The following is a 17,928-nucleotide window of genomic DNA, read 5'->3' as shown; positions in this document are numbered from 1 at the left end:
CTAGCCCAGCTGCAGCAACGCGGTTAACAGGTTAAAAGACAGGTAAATAATTCAATTATCGTTCAGGTAATTTATAGTCGTGTTGCAATTGTGCAGATCAAACTTTATTAGATTATGTACCGGCTGGTGCTTTAGATATTTTGTTGAATTGAAGACGACATCTAGTATGAAAAATATGCAGTCACTCTTTGACAACAAACTGCAAAGAACAAGCATTATTATTTCACGTTGTCTAATAGCCATTAATTATCACCAATCCACAACAATGGACAACCAGAGAAACTGTTGCATCAGAGCTTTGGCCTTAAGTGTTTTTATTCGGTAAGGATGAATAGATTAACATGCTTTAAAATAATACGGCTGGAAGTGGCATAAGTAATTTAACCCGTAAATAATTAGTAGGATTGTGAAAAATATCTAGTTTTGCCGATTTTGTTTTTGCATAAATACTTGACAAAATATAAATAAGAAGGAAATGAAAATATATATTGTGGGGAAAATTGTGGTTGTAAGTTATAGTCCGTCTCTAACATTTTGAAGAAGGACATGAGTTTAATAATTCCAATAATCTCATTTGATTTATTTTTTAAAATGATGATCCTTTCCTGGTACTGCGATAATTTAAAAGGAAAGCAACCGTCTCGGAAACTAAATATGCTTAATTTCTCCGATGCATCAGCGAGACGAGTTGAGTTAACTTGCCGCCGGAAGCAAGAAAAGTGTTGCTGGAAACAGCTGGGCTAATAAATTGAATTCAACATCATTGCATGGATGGGCCCGTGTTAGAGAGTTAACTTGAAGTCTCGTCATCTCATCATAGTTATCCAATGTGACTGTGCGTTTTACCAGCCTATCTAAAATGCTATTGACTTGACAATCAAGCCCAACTTATCGATCCAATTTCATCTCTTATGCTCAACTCTTTAATGCTACTCACAATTTTGCGTATCGTTAAGTCGCGACGCTGCGGCTCTATATGATTACCAACCCTTTACACCCTGCAGTCATTTATAGGTGATTTGTTGAAGGAGTAACTGGAGAATCACAGTTTTATCGCACCATTCATTTATGAAACCATAGCTAAAGACTGAACATTGTTATAGATTCCTGGCCTGATGTTTAAAAAACGCAGATTGAACGCCGTGTATAATATGGTGCCTTCTCAGTGTGAATACAGTATGTGAATATTTGAAGAGGAAACTAAAACATGTGGCAAATGTTTTCTAAAGTAATTCAAAATTTTTTAAAAAAAAGTTTTAAATTGCACCTCCGTAACTTTGAGAAGTGTGCTAAATATCCAATTTAGCTCTTTTCCGTAGACACAGCTACATACATAACTCACGGCAAGACATTCACGTTGATATTGTTACGAGTTGTTAATGATTCAAGGCCAAAACACCTTTTCCCAAATTCACTTCAGAATGCACAACAAAACACACTGTTTGATTAAGTTAACAATATTAAAATCTTTTAATCAAAAGAAAAGTATGGTTTAACAATAATCTTATGAGTGAACCTAAATACAATCAGGCACAATCAATATACACTATGTTTATTCATTTTACTTAGCTAGCAACCTCCTTCATGTTGTTGATTTGATGTATGTCCTGATTCACTTGTCCTCTGAATATCACCTTTCAGCCAAGTCCACTGAAAACTTTTATATTCTTTGCATACCGTAGAATTCCGTCTACAAGCATATATATATATGCCTCTAAACGAGGTTTTTTTTGACACAAGAGACAAGAGGCAGACACTCTCAGCAAAAACGTTATTTGGAGTTTGAACAACTATATTACTGATAAAGGCGGCTGTACAAACATGTATATTTGTAAGACCAATCTATTGCAATGTTTTTGAGAAGGGTATTGGCCTTTCATATCTTCGTTAAAAAAAACCCCTCGTTTAGAGGCATATATGCTTCTAGACGGAATTCTACGGTAGTGGACTATCTCCAAAATGGTGCCCTTTTCACCTTTCACACAATTTCAAATGGAAAACAGGCCTGCATTGCAGTTGTCCTCCTGTTTTCACTTACATTGACAGATGTGTTGTTTCATAAACGACTTCAGCAAGTCGACAGAAGAATATATTCCTTTCTTGCAATAGGTACGCACTTTGACGTATTCAATATCTTCTCCTATATTAGTGGATAGTAGTACCTTGACTACATAAAATATTTCTGGTTCGAATTTTCCTTTCTTTGAAGGAAATGGACTGTAAAAACATTAGCTAGCCCACATCAACACTGAACTGTGTAGAATTGTGTTTACATTTTCTTATATACCAAACATTATTAACGGGAATTCCCGAGAATAATTATAAACATTAACATTTCACATTACATCACTTCCTGTGGGGAATCACAATATGATGTAATATCCACTTTACAACTTTGGGGATTCCCCATCCATAAATAGTCCTCCGACTTTGTTTACAGTGATTACATCATAAAGGGGTTTTTCAAACATTATTATACACCAACTCTTGCAAAGGCGATACCCCATCTCGAATGGAAGTAGCTTTATAGTGTAAACAAAGATAAATAGTCTAATTAAATAAATAGTCTAATCAAGTCACATCACAATATGTACCATTCTGTTTCCATGCAATGGCCACTTTCGGTTAAACACCATACTTTGATTTCGCTTTTCAGATAAAAATGATTCTGTTATTATATTTGTGCAATGAAAGACAGAGTCAGTGTGACCAGAATGCTTGAGTATCTGAATAAGAACTTTCACGTTATTTTGCGCGTTCAATCATAAATGTTTAATACTCTTTTAGCACGTGCTAATGTGTTGTGATGTTTTACTCTATTTGAAATAGAAGAAAATTCTTAAGTTCGTTTCACATTACACGGGATGATGGTATGAGAACCTTGCAAAGTTCACTTGGACGCGTTGCTTTATACTTGAGTTTCCGCACGTGCCCTGTCAAGATGGACACACAACTTGCTCAGTGAAATATCATTTTCTGAAAAAGAAATGTCAATTTTTATTGCGATCGATGGCGCATTGTATTACTGTCACCTGAGTTTGTGCGATATTTTATATTGAGGTACATACGTTTTTGACACTACGATGTTGACCAGCAGTCTGTCATTATCAAATTGGGAGGGGGGGAATTTGATCCTCGTTTTTCTCCAGGTGTATGTGTAGCAAATTATTTACATAAAGCGAGTAAATTCGAATTTCAATCATCATTTTTGACGTTTTATTGGCAACGTATATAAAAATGGTTTGTGCTGTAATCAAACAATACAAAAGGCATTTCTTGGTAATCTACTTTTCTTTTGAGAACACACCCTGTTATTATATATCCCAATTGTTCTTTTGATCTTTTGTGAGCGTTAATGTTAAAATTTTAAATGTTGTGTCCACACTCATAGAAATTGTTCGTTGGCATTACTCAGTAAGTTGATGTAAGTCGTTGCGTCAACTTTCCGAGTAATGCCAACGCGTACAATTTTGAGTAACGCTGACTCGATATCATTATGTTGGTCGCACTCATTTGCACTTACCTTATTGAGTTGTTACAACTCAGAAAATGAAACTAGGTTAGCATAATTTTTAGGTGTGCTATAGTATACAAAATTTTGCACGGATTACAAAAATAAATATTTGAATACTGCTAATTGTGCAGAAAATGATCCAATTACGTGAATTAAGTAACAAAGTACCAAATTGGAATAATTCAAAACAATAAGTACCAGTAACTTAATATGAACGAGTTACATCAACTTACATGTTGAGTTACAATAACTCAACTAATTGGTTCTTTGAACCTTGTTAATTTTTCTAAGTTCCCTGAACTTGAATTCAGAAGTTGACGCAACGACTTACATCAACTTTTTAAGTAATGCCAACAAAGTTGATTAGTTGACGGAATTTTTTGAGCTTTTTCAGCATTTTTTAAGTTCGGATAACTAAAATGAATTTTGTTTTGGCAACTTTTACACTATTTTTGAGTTGTCCAAACTTACTCCTTTTGAATTGCGCAAACAAGGCGAACAAGTCATTTCTATGAGTGCAACAACTGAAGCAAGTAGCCAATAACATGTGTCCAAATCATTCTTAGACTATGCTATAGTCGATGTTTGATAAATAAAAATATGTTATTAAGCACGATGAACGTATTCAGTTGAAATTATACTGATGTTTATTACATCAAAATACTAGTAAATGGTTAGAAAAAAGTTCCTATAATTAGTGAAAGTAAAAGTAAAGCAAACGTAGGCTTATATTATTCAATGCAACATATCTTAATGGCATAATTATAATGGCTCACTTCAATACTGAACAATTCTGATTTTAGAATCTACCAGTTTCGCGAAAGCCCGAGTAAAAATCAATTGGGAAGCTAATAAACAGAGGGAGTACGGTGACTAAAAAAATCAAGCACAAATTGATATAAATCAGAGTTTTATGCTTAAATGTAATAGCCAGAAGTCTACGGAGAAGTCAACTCAGTCTATATCTTGCACATTAAGCAAAAGGTACAAATTTACATTTATCAGTAGATTCACTATACTATTAGACTCCAAGAATATAAGGGCTTGCTTGTAATGAGGGGAAAACTCTCGACTCAAAATTCAACACACGAAATTGAATAATTCGGAGTACATATGTTACGTGTCAAGTGGGACGAACCATATAGACGAACGCCGGCGTAAAGATTTGCTAGAGAACTTACAGAAAGCACTCACGAACAGGGTGGCTTATTGAATAACAAGACAGCAACAGTGCATGAAGTCAATATTAAAGTGCAACGTGCATACTGATATATGGCTTTATTTACGTATTTTTTTATTGGACATTTGGGTTGCTTTAATTTTGGTGTAATGTATCCAATGTGTTTTTAAAAAATGCACTTTGGATTGACACTTGATTTCTTGCTCGCCACAAGCCTATTAAAGCAAACTTGATAGAACAGAAAGTCGTTAATCACTCGTTGTTTGAGACATCCCGAAAATGTTAGTACTACTGGGAGATACAGCTCTAAACAGGTGAAGTGTGATAATCATTATGAAGCCATTTAATATCAGCTTCCCGAAGTACGAGTAAACCTGACAATTCTGCAGCAAATACTCTGGTCCGCGACGTTGGTGCCTTAGATTGACGGAATTCAGTCAGGGACAATGGTATGCCATTATAATCATTCATGCATGTTGGGTTATATCGTGTTGGTATCTCCTGCATTTGGAGTCTGTATTCGGCTGTTACCTGTTCAGAATACATTGCAATCAGCCTTTGCTCTCTTAGATGGGTTGACCCGCGAAACATTAGTGAAACAATACCTGAATATCATACTTAGCAATTGCAAGGAGCGTGGCGTTGTTTGTGACGTAATTTCCGTCGCTTATTGGAAAACCAATTACCGATATCGGAGCGATAAGTCACTAGCGATTAAAAGGCCATTAGACCCCCGGATTAGACCACTCAGAAAATCTCACCCTAGTTGATGTGACCTATGCCAACGTGAGCAAGGGATACACTGTCACGGACCAGACTGGTAAATTCCTCGTTTTACAAAAGTGTTGTTGTTCAGACATCTTTAAAATAATAGCTCAAGAACCATATTAGCATAGAACCATAGGATTCTTCTACGCACTCGCTATGAAATGATCAAGTTTTTGCTAAAGCTCAGTACCATTTGCAAGATGCTGTGAGCTACCCGGGGAGCTACCATATCGCAACAGTTTAAAATAGTTGCTAACCTTTACACACGTTGTCAGTCTCCTGATTGAGTACGTCACGGTCATTGATCAATATATCACATCAGGTCTACCACACAGGTCTACGAACAGAGACCACCTTGCATTCAAAGGCTTCACGGGTTGTTTGCCATTTAACTACTTCAATGGATAACCCTTTGAAATCCAAATAGTCAAATACTTGACTGAGGCTGTAGTTTCTCTCATTTGCCACCACGTTGCATACAAAGTAGTAACACACAGGTCAAGCAAAGAGTCCTACTTACCAACAACTGCATTAGATGAAGGAAGACAAGTTACAGTTGAAATCGTTTCATTACAAATAAAAGATTTATCATCAACAACTCGTGATTATGACAGTCTGATTTCTAAAAGATTTTGTCATACAGGGACAACCAGGGGACAACTTAGATCTTGTGCTAACATACACACAGTCAATCTTTAATCATTATCTTTCGGCTCATGCTCATCTGATAGACTGATCAAATTCCTGCACGTGATTGATATACCTGGTATGATATTATAATACCACCAAAATTATCGTGGTTATGATAAGTTTCTTTCATGAGACGCGGGGAGGGGGTGTTAAGATTCATCATCTTGTTACTAAGTGTACGCGAGGTCAGTTTGTGTTTTTTCATGATTTTACGATATTGCGGACAAAGTATATTACTCTTAGAAAATAAGGGTTCCTACTTCTAAATGACAACTCCGGCTGTCTTCCATAAAGACTATTTAAAGGTTGTTCAAAGAACCATGAAAAGTTCTCCAAAGGGTCTTTAGAACCCTATTGGCTCTATTAGTTTATTCTTTCTTGAACCCTATTGGCTCTATTAGTTTATTCTACCTTTTTGGGTTCTTGCCCAGTGGGCACACCTGACGTTGAAATCACGTTGAAATTTCGACGTCGAAATCAATTTCGACATTAAAATCAGGTTGAAATCACATTGTATTTGCAAATGGACTTCAACCTGATGGAGTTCAACCTGCTTTCAACCCGATTTCAACCTAGAGGTTAGTTAAAATCATGTTGAAATCAGGTTAGGTTAAAACTTCGACGTTGTATCAACGTTGATTCAACGTCGAAATCCTAACCTGTGCCCACTGGGTGACCAACCCTTGTTTGAAGAACCTTGTTTCTTGAGGGTGTTCCCAACTGGACAGAAGATTCTAAGTTGCACACTTTTCCCTATTATTATTATTATTATCACTTGCAACTGTTGATGCTTGCCTTATGTACTACTTTAAAGTAGATTGGTGAAATAAATACCGATAGTTATTGAGTGTGAGTGCAAGTTGATGAAAGATTCGGTGTAGAGTTTGATCTGACCCGGCGTCTGAAATTGTTATCTTCAAGTAGTTCGGAGTGGTTCAATGTCTGATGTTTCCACATCTTGATGAGATAGCAGATGTTATTGATACTTTTGCAGCTCTTAGGCAAAATTGAAAGTCAGAGATCTTTAAGCTTGTGTTGAAATACGTGTTGAAATAAGTTTTAATAATTACCGTAGTCTCGTTTATATTTTAGCTATGTTGCAAAACAATCAATTTGGTGAATGAAAAATATATTGGGCTTGTTTGTGCATTCAAAATTCTGCAGCCTGATCTAAGAAATTTGTGTGAGGAATTCAAAGAATGAAATTAAAATTATCACAGTACTTTTGGTCAGTTATGTCAGCTCAACCGACTATTATATACAAGAAATACTACTGTTTTCAAACAAGAACCAGAGTTATGTAGTTTTCCACAGTCAGTCATATTCTTGTGTACGCGTCTGCGATACACATTACACAACATTATTATGCACCCCCTATGTGTTGCGGTTTATTTTCATTTGGAATTACAATCTACAAATGATTTTCCAAGACATTTGAATTTAAAAGTCAGGCGTATCGATCAATGTCACAATATTTATCAGAGAAGCAAAACATGGATGTTCCTATTTTGTTGAATGAATAAAATGAAATAAAGAAAATTATATGTGTGCAAAGTGCAAACTTGGAAGAGCGTTGAATGTTTTTTCCCCCTGAATTAATGATACTGCGGACAAAGTATGTAGGATTAGTATCATCTCTTGCAACGTGATGCTTGTCTTGTGTTCTTAACTTAAAAGAGTTGGTGAAATAAATACCGATAGTTAAAAGGGTTTCAGTGTTAGTTGATAAAAGATTCGGTTCAGAGTTTGATCTAACCCGGCGTCTGATATTGTTATCTTCAAGTGGTTGACGTCTATTGCTTCCTCATCTGGACGAGATGGCAAATATTATGGATATTTTTTGAAGTTCTCAAGCCAAATTGAAAGTCAGTGATCTTTATGTAGGATTAGTATCATCTCTTGCAACGTGATGCGTGTCTTGTGTTAACTTAAATGAGCTTGGTGAAATAAATACCGATAGTTAAAAGGGTTTCAGTGTTAGTTGATAAAAGACTCGGTTCCGAGTTTGATCTAACCCGGCGTCTGATATTGTTATCTGCAAGTGGTTCAGAATGTTTGACGTCTGTTGCTTCCTCATCTGGACAAGATGACAAATGTAATGGATACTTTTTGAAGTTCTCAGGCAAAATTGAAAGTCACAGATCTTTAGGCTTGTGTTGAAATATGTTTTATAATTAGCCGCGTTTATTCTTTACTTAGATGCAAACCATTATTTTGGTGAAGAAAACAAAATTTTGGGCTTGTTTATGCATTGAAATGAATTCAGTTTGATCTAAGAATTGTGTTTCAGATATTTCAGAGGTCTTCACGCATCTGTTGTAATACAGGGTGTCCCTGTAAGAACTGTATTGTCGAAAACTTAATTGTTTTAAGTATTTTAACGCCACTAAATGCCTACATCGTTCTTGAAATATAAGAATTTTACGAAACTCTTTCATTTTCAAACCTTTCCACAGATTTAAATATCAATCGATGATCTGTATTCGGAGTGCTAATCACTGCACATCATCAGCGCATGATGCATCTATTTGTCATTGATAGATGTTTGACTCCGTGGAATGGATTGAAAATGAAGTTGTTTCGTAAAATTATTTTATTTCAAAATCGAAGCGGTCAATTTTCTAAATTCAAAAAGTCTGTTATAGTTCCCTGTCCCATCGTCACCACATCAGGTTTTTGCCTGTTTTACAAGGCATGTAATATCAATTATTCCGCACATAATCCTTAGTAATGTAGTCTTAGTATAACTCGCACTACCCATGTGTACAACTTCGCGATATACATTACAATAAACACATCCAACCCCATATCATCCTCTTCTTTTCCCTCCTCTTTAGTTTTCAGGGTTTCTATTACTATGATTACCAAAAGGAAAAACAAACTGTACACACATATAGTTGTTCTATACAAGAACCCAAGTAATGTAGTTTTTCCACATCTCGCACTTGTGTACGAGTTTGCGAAATACACATTACTAACACACCACACGCACCCCGACCCCAAACCCACACATGCAAACAAATAAACCATCCCTATCTCTCTTTTTTCCTGCGTGGGAACTTGAATGGGGACGATTACCAGGTAGTCTTTATAATAACTATACCAATATGCCCCACAGGCCGACTGTATGCAGTAATACGATGGACAAACTGACTATATCCCTAAAGCAGGTGTATTATAGGGTGCTTTACGATGACTGGAAATATGAGAGAGATAGTCGTGGGCGTAGAAGCTTGTCGGCATCAATCCAGATGAACGCAGTGCCGTCTTCTTATCTTATTGTGAATCACTTTATTTTTGGTTCCGCGAGTACTCTTTACTAAAATTAAACCACAAAGCCGAGTACCTGAAAGGCTTTTTACTAAGTAAGGTTTTGACCCATGAAATTTGAGACAAAAATTGTTCTAGATCGTCATTGTTACGTCATATAAACACGTGATGACGCATAGGTATACCTCATATTCCCTTACACGCAATTGTGAGATATTGGTTTGAATTAAGGAATTATCAATAAGGACTAGAATACTATACTACATAATAAAATTAAGATACACTTTTAATGCTGCCAGCAAGTAGCTTGCAACTCTCTACATTTAGACGATGAAAAGGTCAGGATATAGGATTCTGATGAGGGACAAATCCAAACTTAGATGTCAAATTCTTATAATCTAATAGATTAAAGTAATAAAAAATTATACCATACCTATCAAAATTAAGATAAAGACAGATTGTTTTATCTAAAGCTATAAGAATTGGATACGTCCCTCATCACAATCTCATAGAATAACTTTTACTCTTAAAAATTTAGAGAGTGTGGTGAATATCAGCACACTGATGCCGTCGACTACACCAGCATTAGCAAGAAATACAACAAAATCCATAACAATACCAACGTATATGACGACGATGGCATTGACGACAAGGGGAACAACATATTTACAATAACATCTTTTAAATCATCTTTCATTGTTATACATTAATGATTATGAAAACAACTACATCACATTATGGCACATTTATATGAACAGTTAATTAATGTTACTTATCGTTTGAGAGTAAAACTTGAATTCTATTCTATTCTATTCTATTCTATTCTATTCCATTCCATTCCATTCCATTCCATTCCATTCTATTCTATTCTATTCTATTCTATTCTATTCTATTCTATTCTATTCTATGCTATTCTATTCTTTGAACTTGTTCAAGCCCAATCGCCATTCTAACTTCCGGTTTTTGAGAGCAGTTTTGGGACACTTTGACCTCTGACATATCAGGAAAATTGACGTAATTATTATAAATTTTCTTATTATTGTCATAATGCTGGTCATTAAAAATACTAAATAATTAATATATAAAATACTAATATTTTTTATATTTGTTTTAATTATTGTAAAACAATTTAGATTATATTTTGTACGTACAAAAACCCAATATTTCTGAATTTTCTGAAAGTCAAAGGACAAAGTGTCCCAAAACTACAAAAACGGTCCTACAATGCATTGCAAACTTCCAATGCCGATTTGGCTTATTCTATATTATATTTTTCTCTTTAAATTAAATACGTAATTGTAATTCAAATGCAAGTCATCCTGTATAGTAACGCCCAAAAATTTGTAAAACAGTTCTAACATAAACTGTACTTCCCCTATAGCTAAACGTCTGCTATGAAATCGCCCTCCACACATTATCCTAATTTTCTCTCTTCTCTTCTTGCTCGCCAGGTTTACAGTTTTGTTTGCCGAAGCCCGTATATATGCAATGAAGGGTTCTGACTTGCCAATGACATGATGTACGGGGCACCAACGGCCTATCTTTTGGCATTGTTACTTCTATGTGGCAGTTGTGTAATAAATGTGTTAGGAGAAAATGATGGGGCACACACTCCGGGTATGTATGCAAATAAATTGCTAAATATATATAGCTGATTATATTAATTTATTGATTTTATTTCTCATTATTGGTAAATAATTATTATATTATTTTATTACAGAAGTGATGAAAAATAGCGTAACAACTGAATGTTTGGATTGTGTTCCAAAAACGTGAAAGATGACACTAATATATCTACTTATCTATTTAGATAATTGTGTGTTTCATCTGGACGCAGTTTGTTATTAGCATGAACTGAATAGCTTTCTTTTAACAAACTTCATCCTTAGATAAATTCTGTTTTAATCTGCATTTGCTCTATTGCCTCTACTATTTATCCTGTGCTGAAACAATAATCATTATATATTAAATCTGTATTTTTGCCAGTATATTAAAGTAGGTTTTATGATAATTTTTTAATAATTCATCCTAAACATTAGTCTAATCATTACTATCCTTGCCTTTTCTGGCCTTTCATTGATCACATTCAAGGATGTCTACACAAAGTGTAACTATACATTTACTAAACACGAAAATATTGTTGTTCTGCTCTTTTAAAATATATATATATATATATATATAGTTTCACAATCACACTTTACAGGGGTTATGTTCAATCATTACAGAAATTGTCTGAGGAACTAAATCAGAACGTTAACAATATTTTTGTACTTTTCCATCTCATATATAAATACCTCCTCGCATTTTACATTAGCCCTTCTAAATAGCCTCAATCTTCAGTTTTGTTAAAATGAAAAGACCATGCCATGAAAAGACGTTCTCTTTAGAAATCTCTCGAATGCAAGTTCAATGTATTGTCTTTCACTAGAGCTTAAGTGGCTTGGGCATGTCGTCTCCTAATAGTAAAAGATACGTTAATAGAAAATGTCAATACAATTAAAACTCGACCACTAACTCCACTGTGTCAGTTTCAACGTTGAGATGACGCCGTTTGAACTCACTGTTCATTTTACTTAACATTCACACTAGGATGGAAAAATTACACCTAATATGTGAGTTTCATGACTCGTATAATTTCGATCGGTTTTAAAATAGAAACAAATATGTTATACATATCTGCTCCTTTAAGAACTGTTACTATGTCTAGAAAATTATATACTTAAATTATCGACTTTCATATTAATATAAATTTTATACATTGGTTTGTAGGCAGTAAAGCTTTGTACAATTTCCCCTCAAACTTAATATTCAAGCATTTATAAAATGGACAAGAATATCAGAATGAATATTGGCAGCAGACAAAAACGTTTTGCTTCTCATTTATAAATTTATATAACGACACTCTTAATGCCGGTTTAATGCTCTTTTATACACGTTTTTGAAGCTATTAAGTAGAAGTGTCAGTCAATCATTTGAACATCAGAGTTCAACCTACTCATTCTGTCCCTCTCAAAGTCACATTAAATGCGCCTTTACTCTGTGACGTCATCGTCGCCAGCAGATTGTTTCATTTTCCTGTTGTACAATCGATACGAATGTAAAGTTATCCGTGCATGCATGAAACTAACGTGTTCAGACATATACGCCAGTTTGTTAGATGAAAAAACAGTTTCCAAATCCATCATTGTCAAATTATCGTTATTTTCTTAAGGGTAGAAATTGTTATTATGATTCCATATTTCGTCGATATCCGCAAAATAACACCACCATAATAGTTCAACATAGTACGCACATGGACTCGAGTTAAGGAGACACTCCCTTACGGGTTTTTTGGGTTGCTCGGAAGTTACGTCTTGTAAAAGCAGTTTGTTCGTGTTTGTGTAAAATGTAAAATGAAACGTGAATGAGCCCCGAGCTTCTTGTCGTTTTGTCACGTGGGTTATGTGGAACAGAAATAAACTGTATTTATACAGCAGCACGAGTATCTAGTAAGTATGTAGGAACAAGTCAAGAAGTAAGATACGAAAGCGAAGTGGTATTCAAATTAAGGAAAATGAAGAGTAGTATACAGATGTGAATGTTTTGATGTTATTATCTGTGCGATAACAAAATCTTCAATGCTTTCCTCTCGTAGCTTTGCCGCTTTATATTGATTTAATTTTGAATCTTAACCTTTCCGGGAACCGTTCCGGAGGTAAGATGGTTGGTGTGTAACTGTTATTGTATAATATTTGTATGCGATTTGTACCAACAGAAGGTGTTTCTTAACATGTAACTATGATTAATAAGTGCCATGTTAGTAGCCTGTGGTGTAATGTCTCATTGTGAACATAACCTACAATATATTCCTAATAAAAACAACAAAATCGTACACAGAAAAAGTTGGAAGGAAAGTGACTCATTTCTGGGAACACCTGCTTCTTAAGCGGGTTGTTAAGAAAGAGAACTATGCTCAGGAAAATGTGACTTGCTGACTTATCGTTATATGTTAAGGTATGTTAACGTGACTTGTTGAATGTAGGTTCATAATGTCGTAAGGTAAATAACAAATTAAACGCAGACGAACGCGTCTAGCGTGATTAAAAAGGAGAGGTGTGATGATGATGATAAGATGCTGTTGATATTTTTAAATAGTAATGACGAAGAGGTCGATGTCGATTGTAATAATAAATAGCAATAAAAATAATAGTAGTACCAATAATAATATCACTAGTGAAATGAAAATTCTTTCAAAAGCGATGAGAATTGGACAAAACTATGAGAATTGAAAGAAATTTTTTTCATTTCTATAAAACTTTAAACCATGTGGGACTGATCGGGGAATGCTATTATAGTGTTACATTTTCTAGTTTAAAACAATGTGACAAGGTTGTTTACACGTTAACTAGCATTTTTCATTTATTTGGATGAGAAAGCATACCCACAGGGTTGAAAGTTTCGTAGAAATGAGAACATTTTCATTCCTCATAGACTTGGCCAATTCTCATCGCTTTTGACAGAATTCTCGTTATGAATTTCCACTAATGAATAATAATAATAATAATAAGAATAATAATAATAATAATAATAATAATAATAATAATAATAATAATAACAACACTAATAATAATAATAATTATTATTATACTAATACTACTACTACTAGTACTACTAATAATAATAACACTACTGTACTATCAGAAGGTGTTTCTTAAAATCAAATTATGATTAATAAGAGCCATTTTAGTAGCCTGTGGTGTAACGTCTCATTGTGAACATAACCTACAATTTATTCCTAATAAAACATCAAAATTGTACACAGAAAAAGCTGGAAGGAAAGTGACTCTTTCTGGGAACACCTGCTTCTTAAGCGGGTTGATAAGAAAGAGAACTATGCTCAGGAAATTGTGACTTGCTGACTTATATAAATATTTCTTATCGTTAAATGTTAAGGTATGTTAACGCGACTTGTTGACTGTAGGTTCATAATGTCGTAAGGTAAATAACAAATTAATCAAACGCTGACGAACGCGTCAGGCGTGAAGATGATGAAGATGATATGTTCATGTTGATAAATGTATAGTAATGACGATGATGATGTCGATGTTGATTGTTACAATCAAAATAATAAAATACTGATAATAGTATTAACAACAACAACAACAACAACAACAACAACAACAACAACAACAACAACAACAACAACAACAACAACAACAACATTGATAATAATAATATATTTTATTTTTTCTTCTAAGACATCTACCGTATACTGTTTGCTTATCTGCGCTGCGAGGATAAACATCAATTACACGTTAATCAAATGTCCTAGCGTTCAACGATTTAAATTCATAGTATCAGTTGAATGCTTTAAGAAGCAATTACACGAGAAAATGCAATCATGTGAAACAATTAGTGACACAAGTTGTTAAACCAATCAAAATGTTCTTGTAAACTGCCGTTAACGGAATAGGCTGATAAACAATTTGTAATATCCCTTGTTGGTTAATTCAGAGGTCGGCATCCTCCGGCCAAGTGACAAAGCTCACACATTTCCAGTTCCACGCAGACGAAAGACTATCAAGACTGAAGTCGACTCGAGTCATAGGTGTAAAAATGCGAGTCGAATCGAGCCTTTTGGGTGTCTGGAGTCCAGTCTTAAAACGTCGAATAAAGTTCAGTTTTTTAGTCATTACAAATCTGACAGTGGTCATGGTGGTGTGCTTGGTCTTATCGCTAATGCCATGTGGAGACAATTATGGGTTTTGGAACAACCTTTCGAGTCTTGGGAAGGTGGTTTTTTTTGTGTCCTATAATTATGATGATTTATTTGTTGTGGTGATCCAAAATAATACTCTATAAAGAAAAAAAAATAACCATGTGGCATTAGCAGTTGCTGTATATTGTAAAGGTCTTCAGGTGTTATTGTGGAGTTTTGGGTATTTTTATGTTGTGTGTAATCACATTATGTATGCCCTGTGGAGCCAATTATGGGTTTAGGTACAACCTTATGGAGATATTTGAGTCCATAAGAAACTTGTTTCAAAAGTGTGTGATTTCTGTACGGGGTGTGTTCGCGTGGGGGTGTGTATGGGTTGGGTATTTTGTTGTTGGTGTATGGTTGTGAGTTTTGAATGTCCAGCCACTTACTTCATGTTTTTGTATTTCTTTCTTTACAGATTCTTGTGTATATAACGGTAGAATTATCAATAACAAAGAACGATTTGAACTAGATAATGATCCCTGTGTGAGATGTATGTGTAAGGTAAGTAGGGTTGTACGTACAGGTTAACATAACATAATATAACAACAAGAATTTATATGCGCCTTAAGAGAAAAAGAAAAAAAAAAAATTCAAAAATACAAAAAGCAATGGGATCCAAAATTACGGAAATATGTGAGTTTTGATCAATGACTTAAATGAGTCCAGGCTGATGACATTCATTTCTGCTAGCATTGTAGAAAAAAATAACTGAAGACCATTAGTACCATTGTTATAAACTATCGCATTTATCTATATATCTATATAATTATTACGTATACTTAAATGTCTTGTACGCTGGTCATCGAGCACAGTTTAACAGTATTTGGCTGAAATTACAAATTGGAAAAACATCCGTTATAACTTAAGGTTCAGAATTGAAAGATAATAAAAGACAAGGAATTAATAGCTTTAAAAACATATCCCCACATGCATTAAGAACTGTAAGAAGACGGTTGTCAATTATTTCGTGTCTACATCACCGCGTCATTCATTTCAGTATTTCCATTAGGATGACAGCGTCTCTTAAAGCTTTCCAAATCATATAAAACATTCTAACTACAGTCTTAATGCATAATTTATAATATGCCTTTAGCTATTTAATCATGGATTTAATACGAAAGCCAATTGATTTAAGCCTATTTCCGTGTCTATGATTTTAATCTCGTCATTGCGACTTCTCTGCTGAACGTTATCGGAAGAAAATACAGTGCAGAATTTCGTTTTAATAATCTAAAAGAAAGTTGTAGTCTTTTGGAGAAGTATATGCAATTTTTTTCAAAAGCTATCAAGCTAAATCAACACATGTGAAGGCATAGCAGGTGAACAAATGGAAAATCATTTTGATTTCTACGAGTCCAATAATTGCACGTATGACCAATGGCATACAATAACAATGTAATATATTATTTAAAACTTTTGCGTACAACATGTTTTACAGATTTTTACCATGTCAGGCAAACATTTACATTGGATGGGCATTTAGTGCAAGCCTTATGGGTCCGATTTCTCGAAGCTTGGCTATTGGTCAGGCTTCGTTAGCCAGCAGGGTAGCCTTACCAATGTTGATCCATTTTATTGATTTATCTTTCTAGGTGATGTACGATGTGAAATTGTAAGCGCTGGTATATAGGACTAAATGGGCTTTTAAACCCGTTAGGTTTCCTAAGCCATCAGGCTTAAAAGGCTCTAAGCCTGATGGCTTAGGAAACCTAACTGGTACTGTCCATATGGAAAATATTTTCATGGCATAATCAATATGGAATCATATTTTCCCCTATGTTTTCTAGATGCATTGAACACAAATGTGGCAAAATTATGACAATAAAAATACTAACACGTATTATTAGGACCACCATCATGTTATGAACATAAATACTTTAGATCAGGTATGCTGAAAACGTAAGCGAGACATTAGAATATTTTTGCAATAACCACATTTAAAATATTTGGGATATGGGGCAAATGGTCTTCCTTATACTTTTAAACATGACTTATTGTATATATTAATACAGGCTATATCAAAATGATTGGTACCAATTTTTGGTGTTTATTGACAATATGCAACATTGGCTCCTTAAAATGTTGAAATTCCCAGGATTTATCTATAAGGAAGCCACTACGTTGCATTTTGATGTGGTAGTTTCGTCCATTAGCAGTGGAAACTGATGGGTACCAATCATTTTGATACAGCTTGCAGGAGTATATTGATATTACGCTAGGTATCTCAAAAACATTCTCAGTAATTACAGCAGGTATTTAAGTGCACAAAATACCACTTTCATTATTGAACAGTGCCTATTTAACCCTTACCGCGACCAAGGAAGTACTATTTCCATTCTTTGACAAGAAAGTCCTTAAATGTTGCACAGAATGCCAGAAAAGCTATCATTTCATGTAAAACTATCCTATTTGAAACCAAAACTAAAAATAACAAATACATTTGTTTCCATAGTGATCCTTCAGATCTTTGGAGGAATTATTTCAAGATAAAAAGATCCACTTTTGCAAACTTCCAAATAACTAGAAGTACAACTTTTATTAGACATTTAATTCTAAAGCAGGTCGCACACACACTTTCTACACAGAGTATCATTGACTAGCATCTGTTCCAAGTTCTTTCATGATCTGCTGTTATCAACCTATGAAATATTGATATTACTTTTTTTGTAAGAAATGAATGGCTACATCAGTAGGAATCACGTCAGCGAAGCATTTTCAATTAAGCTTTCCAATCTTCTTGCAAAATTGAACAGCCAATCATTG

General features: G+C 34.4%; 1 protein-coding gene across 1 annotated transcript in view; it reads left to right on the top strand.

Moving 5' to 3' along the window:
• Positions 1-17,928, top strand: part of LOC140154432 (uncharacterized) — an 81,274-nt gene that overhangs the window by 35,380 nt on the left and 27,966 nt on the right. The window contains exons 2-3 of the mRNA XM_072176998.1: positions 10,874-11,039; positions 15,581-15,666. Of these exons, the coding sequence (XP_072033099.1) occupies positions 10,937-11,039; positions 15,581-15,666 (189 nt within the window). The 5' untranslated portion in view covers positions 10,874-10,936. The remainder of the gene's footprint in view (positions 1-10,873; positions 11,040-15,580; positions 15,667-17,928) is intronic.

This window comes from Amphiura filiformis, chromosome 6 (assembly GCF_039555335.1).
Source record: "Amphiura filiformis chromosome 6, Afil_fr2py, whole genome shotgun sequence".
NCBI lineage: Eukaryota > Metazoa > Echinodermata > Ophiuroidea > Amphilepidida > Amphiuridae > Amphiura > Amphiura filiformis.
The sequence above is the reverse complement of the archived record's forward strand: the minus strand, read 5'-3'. Positions and strand labels throughout refer to the sequence as shown.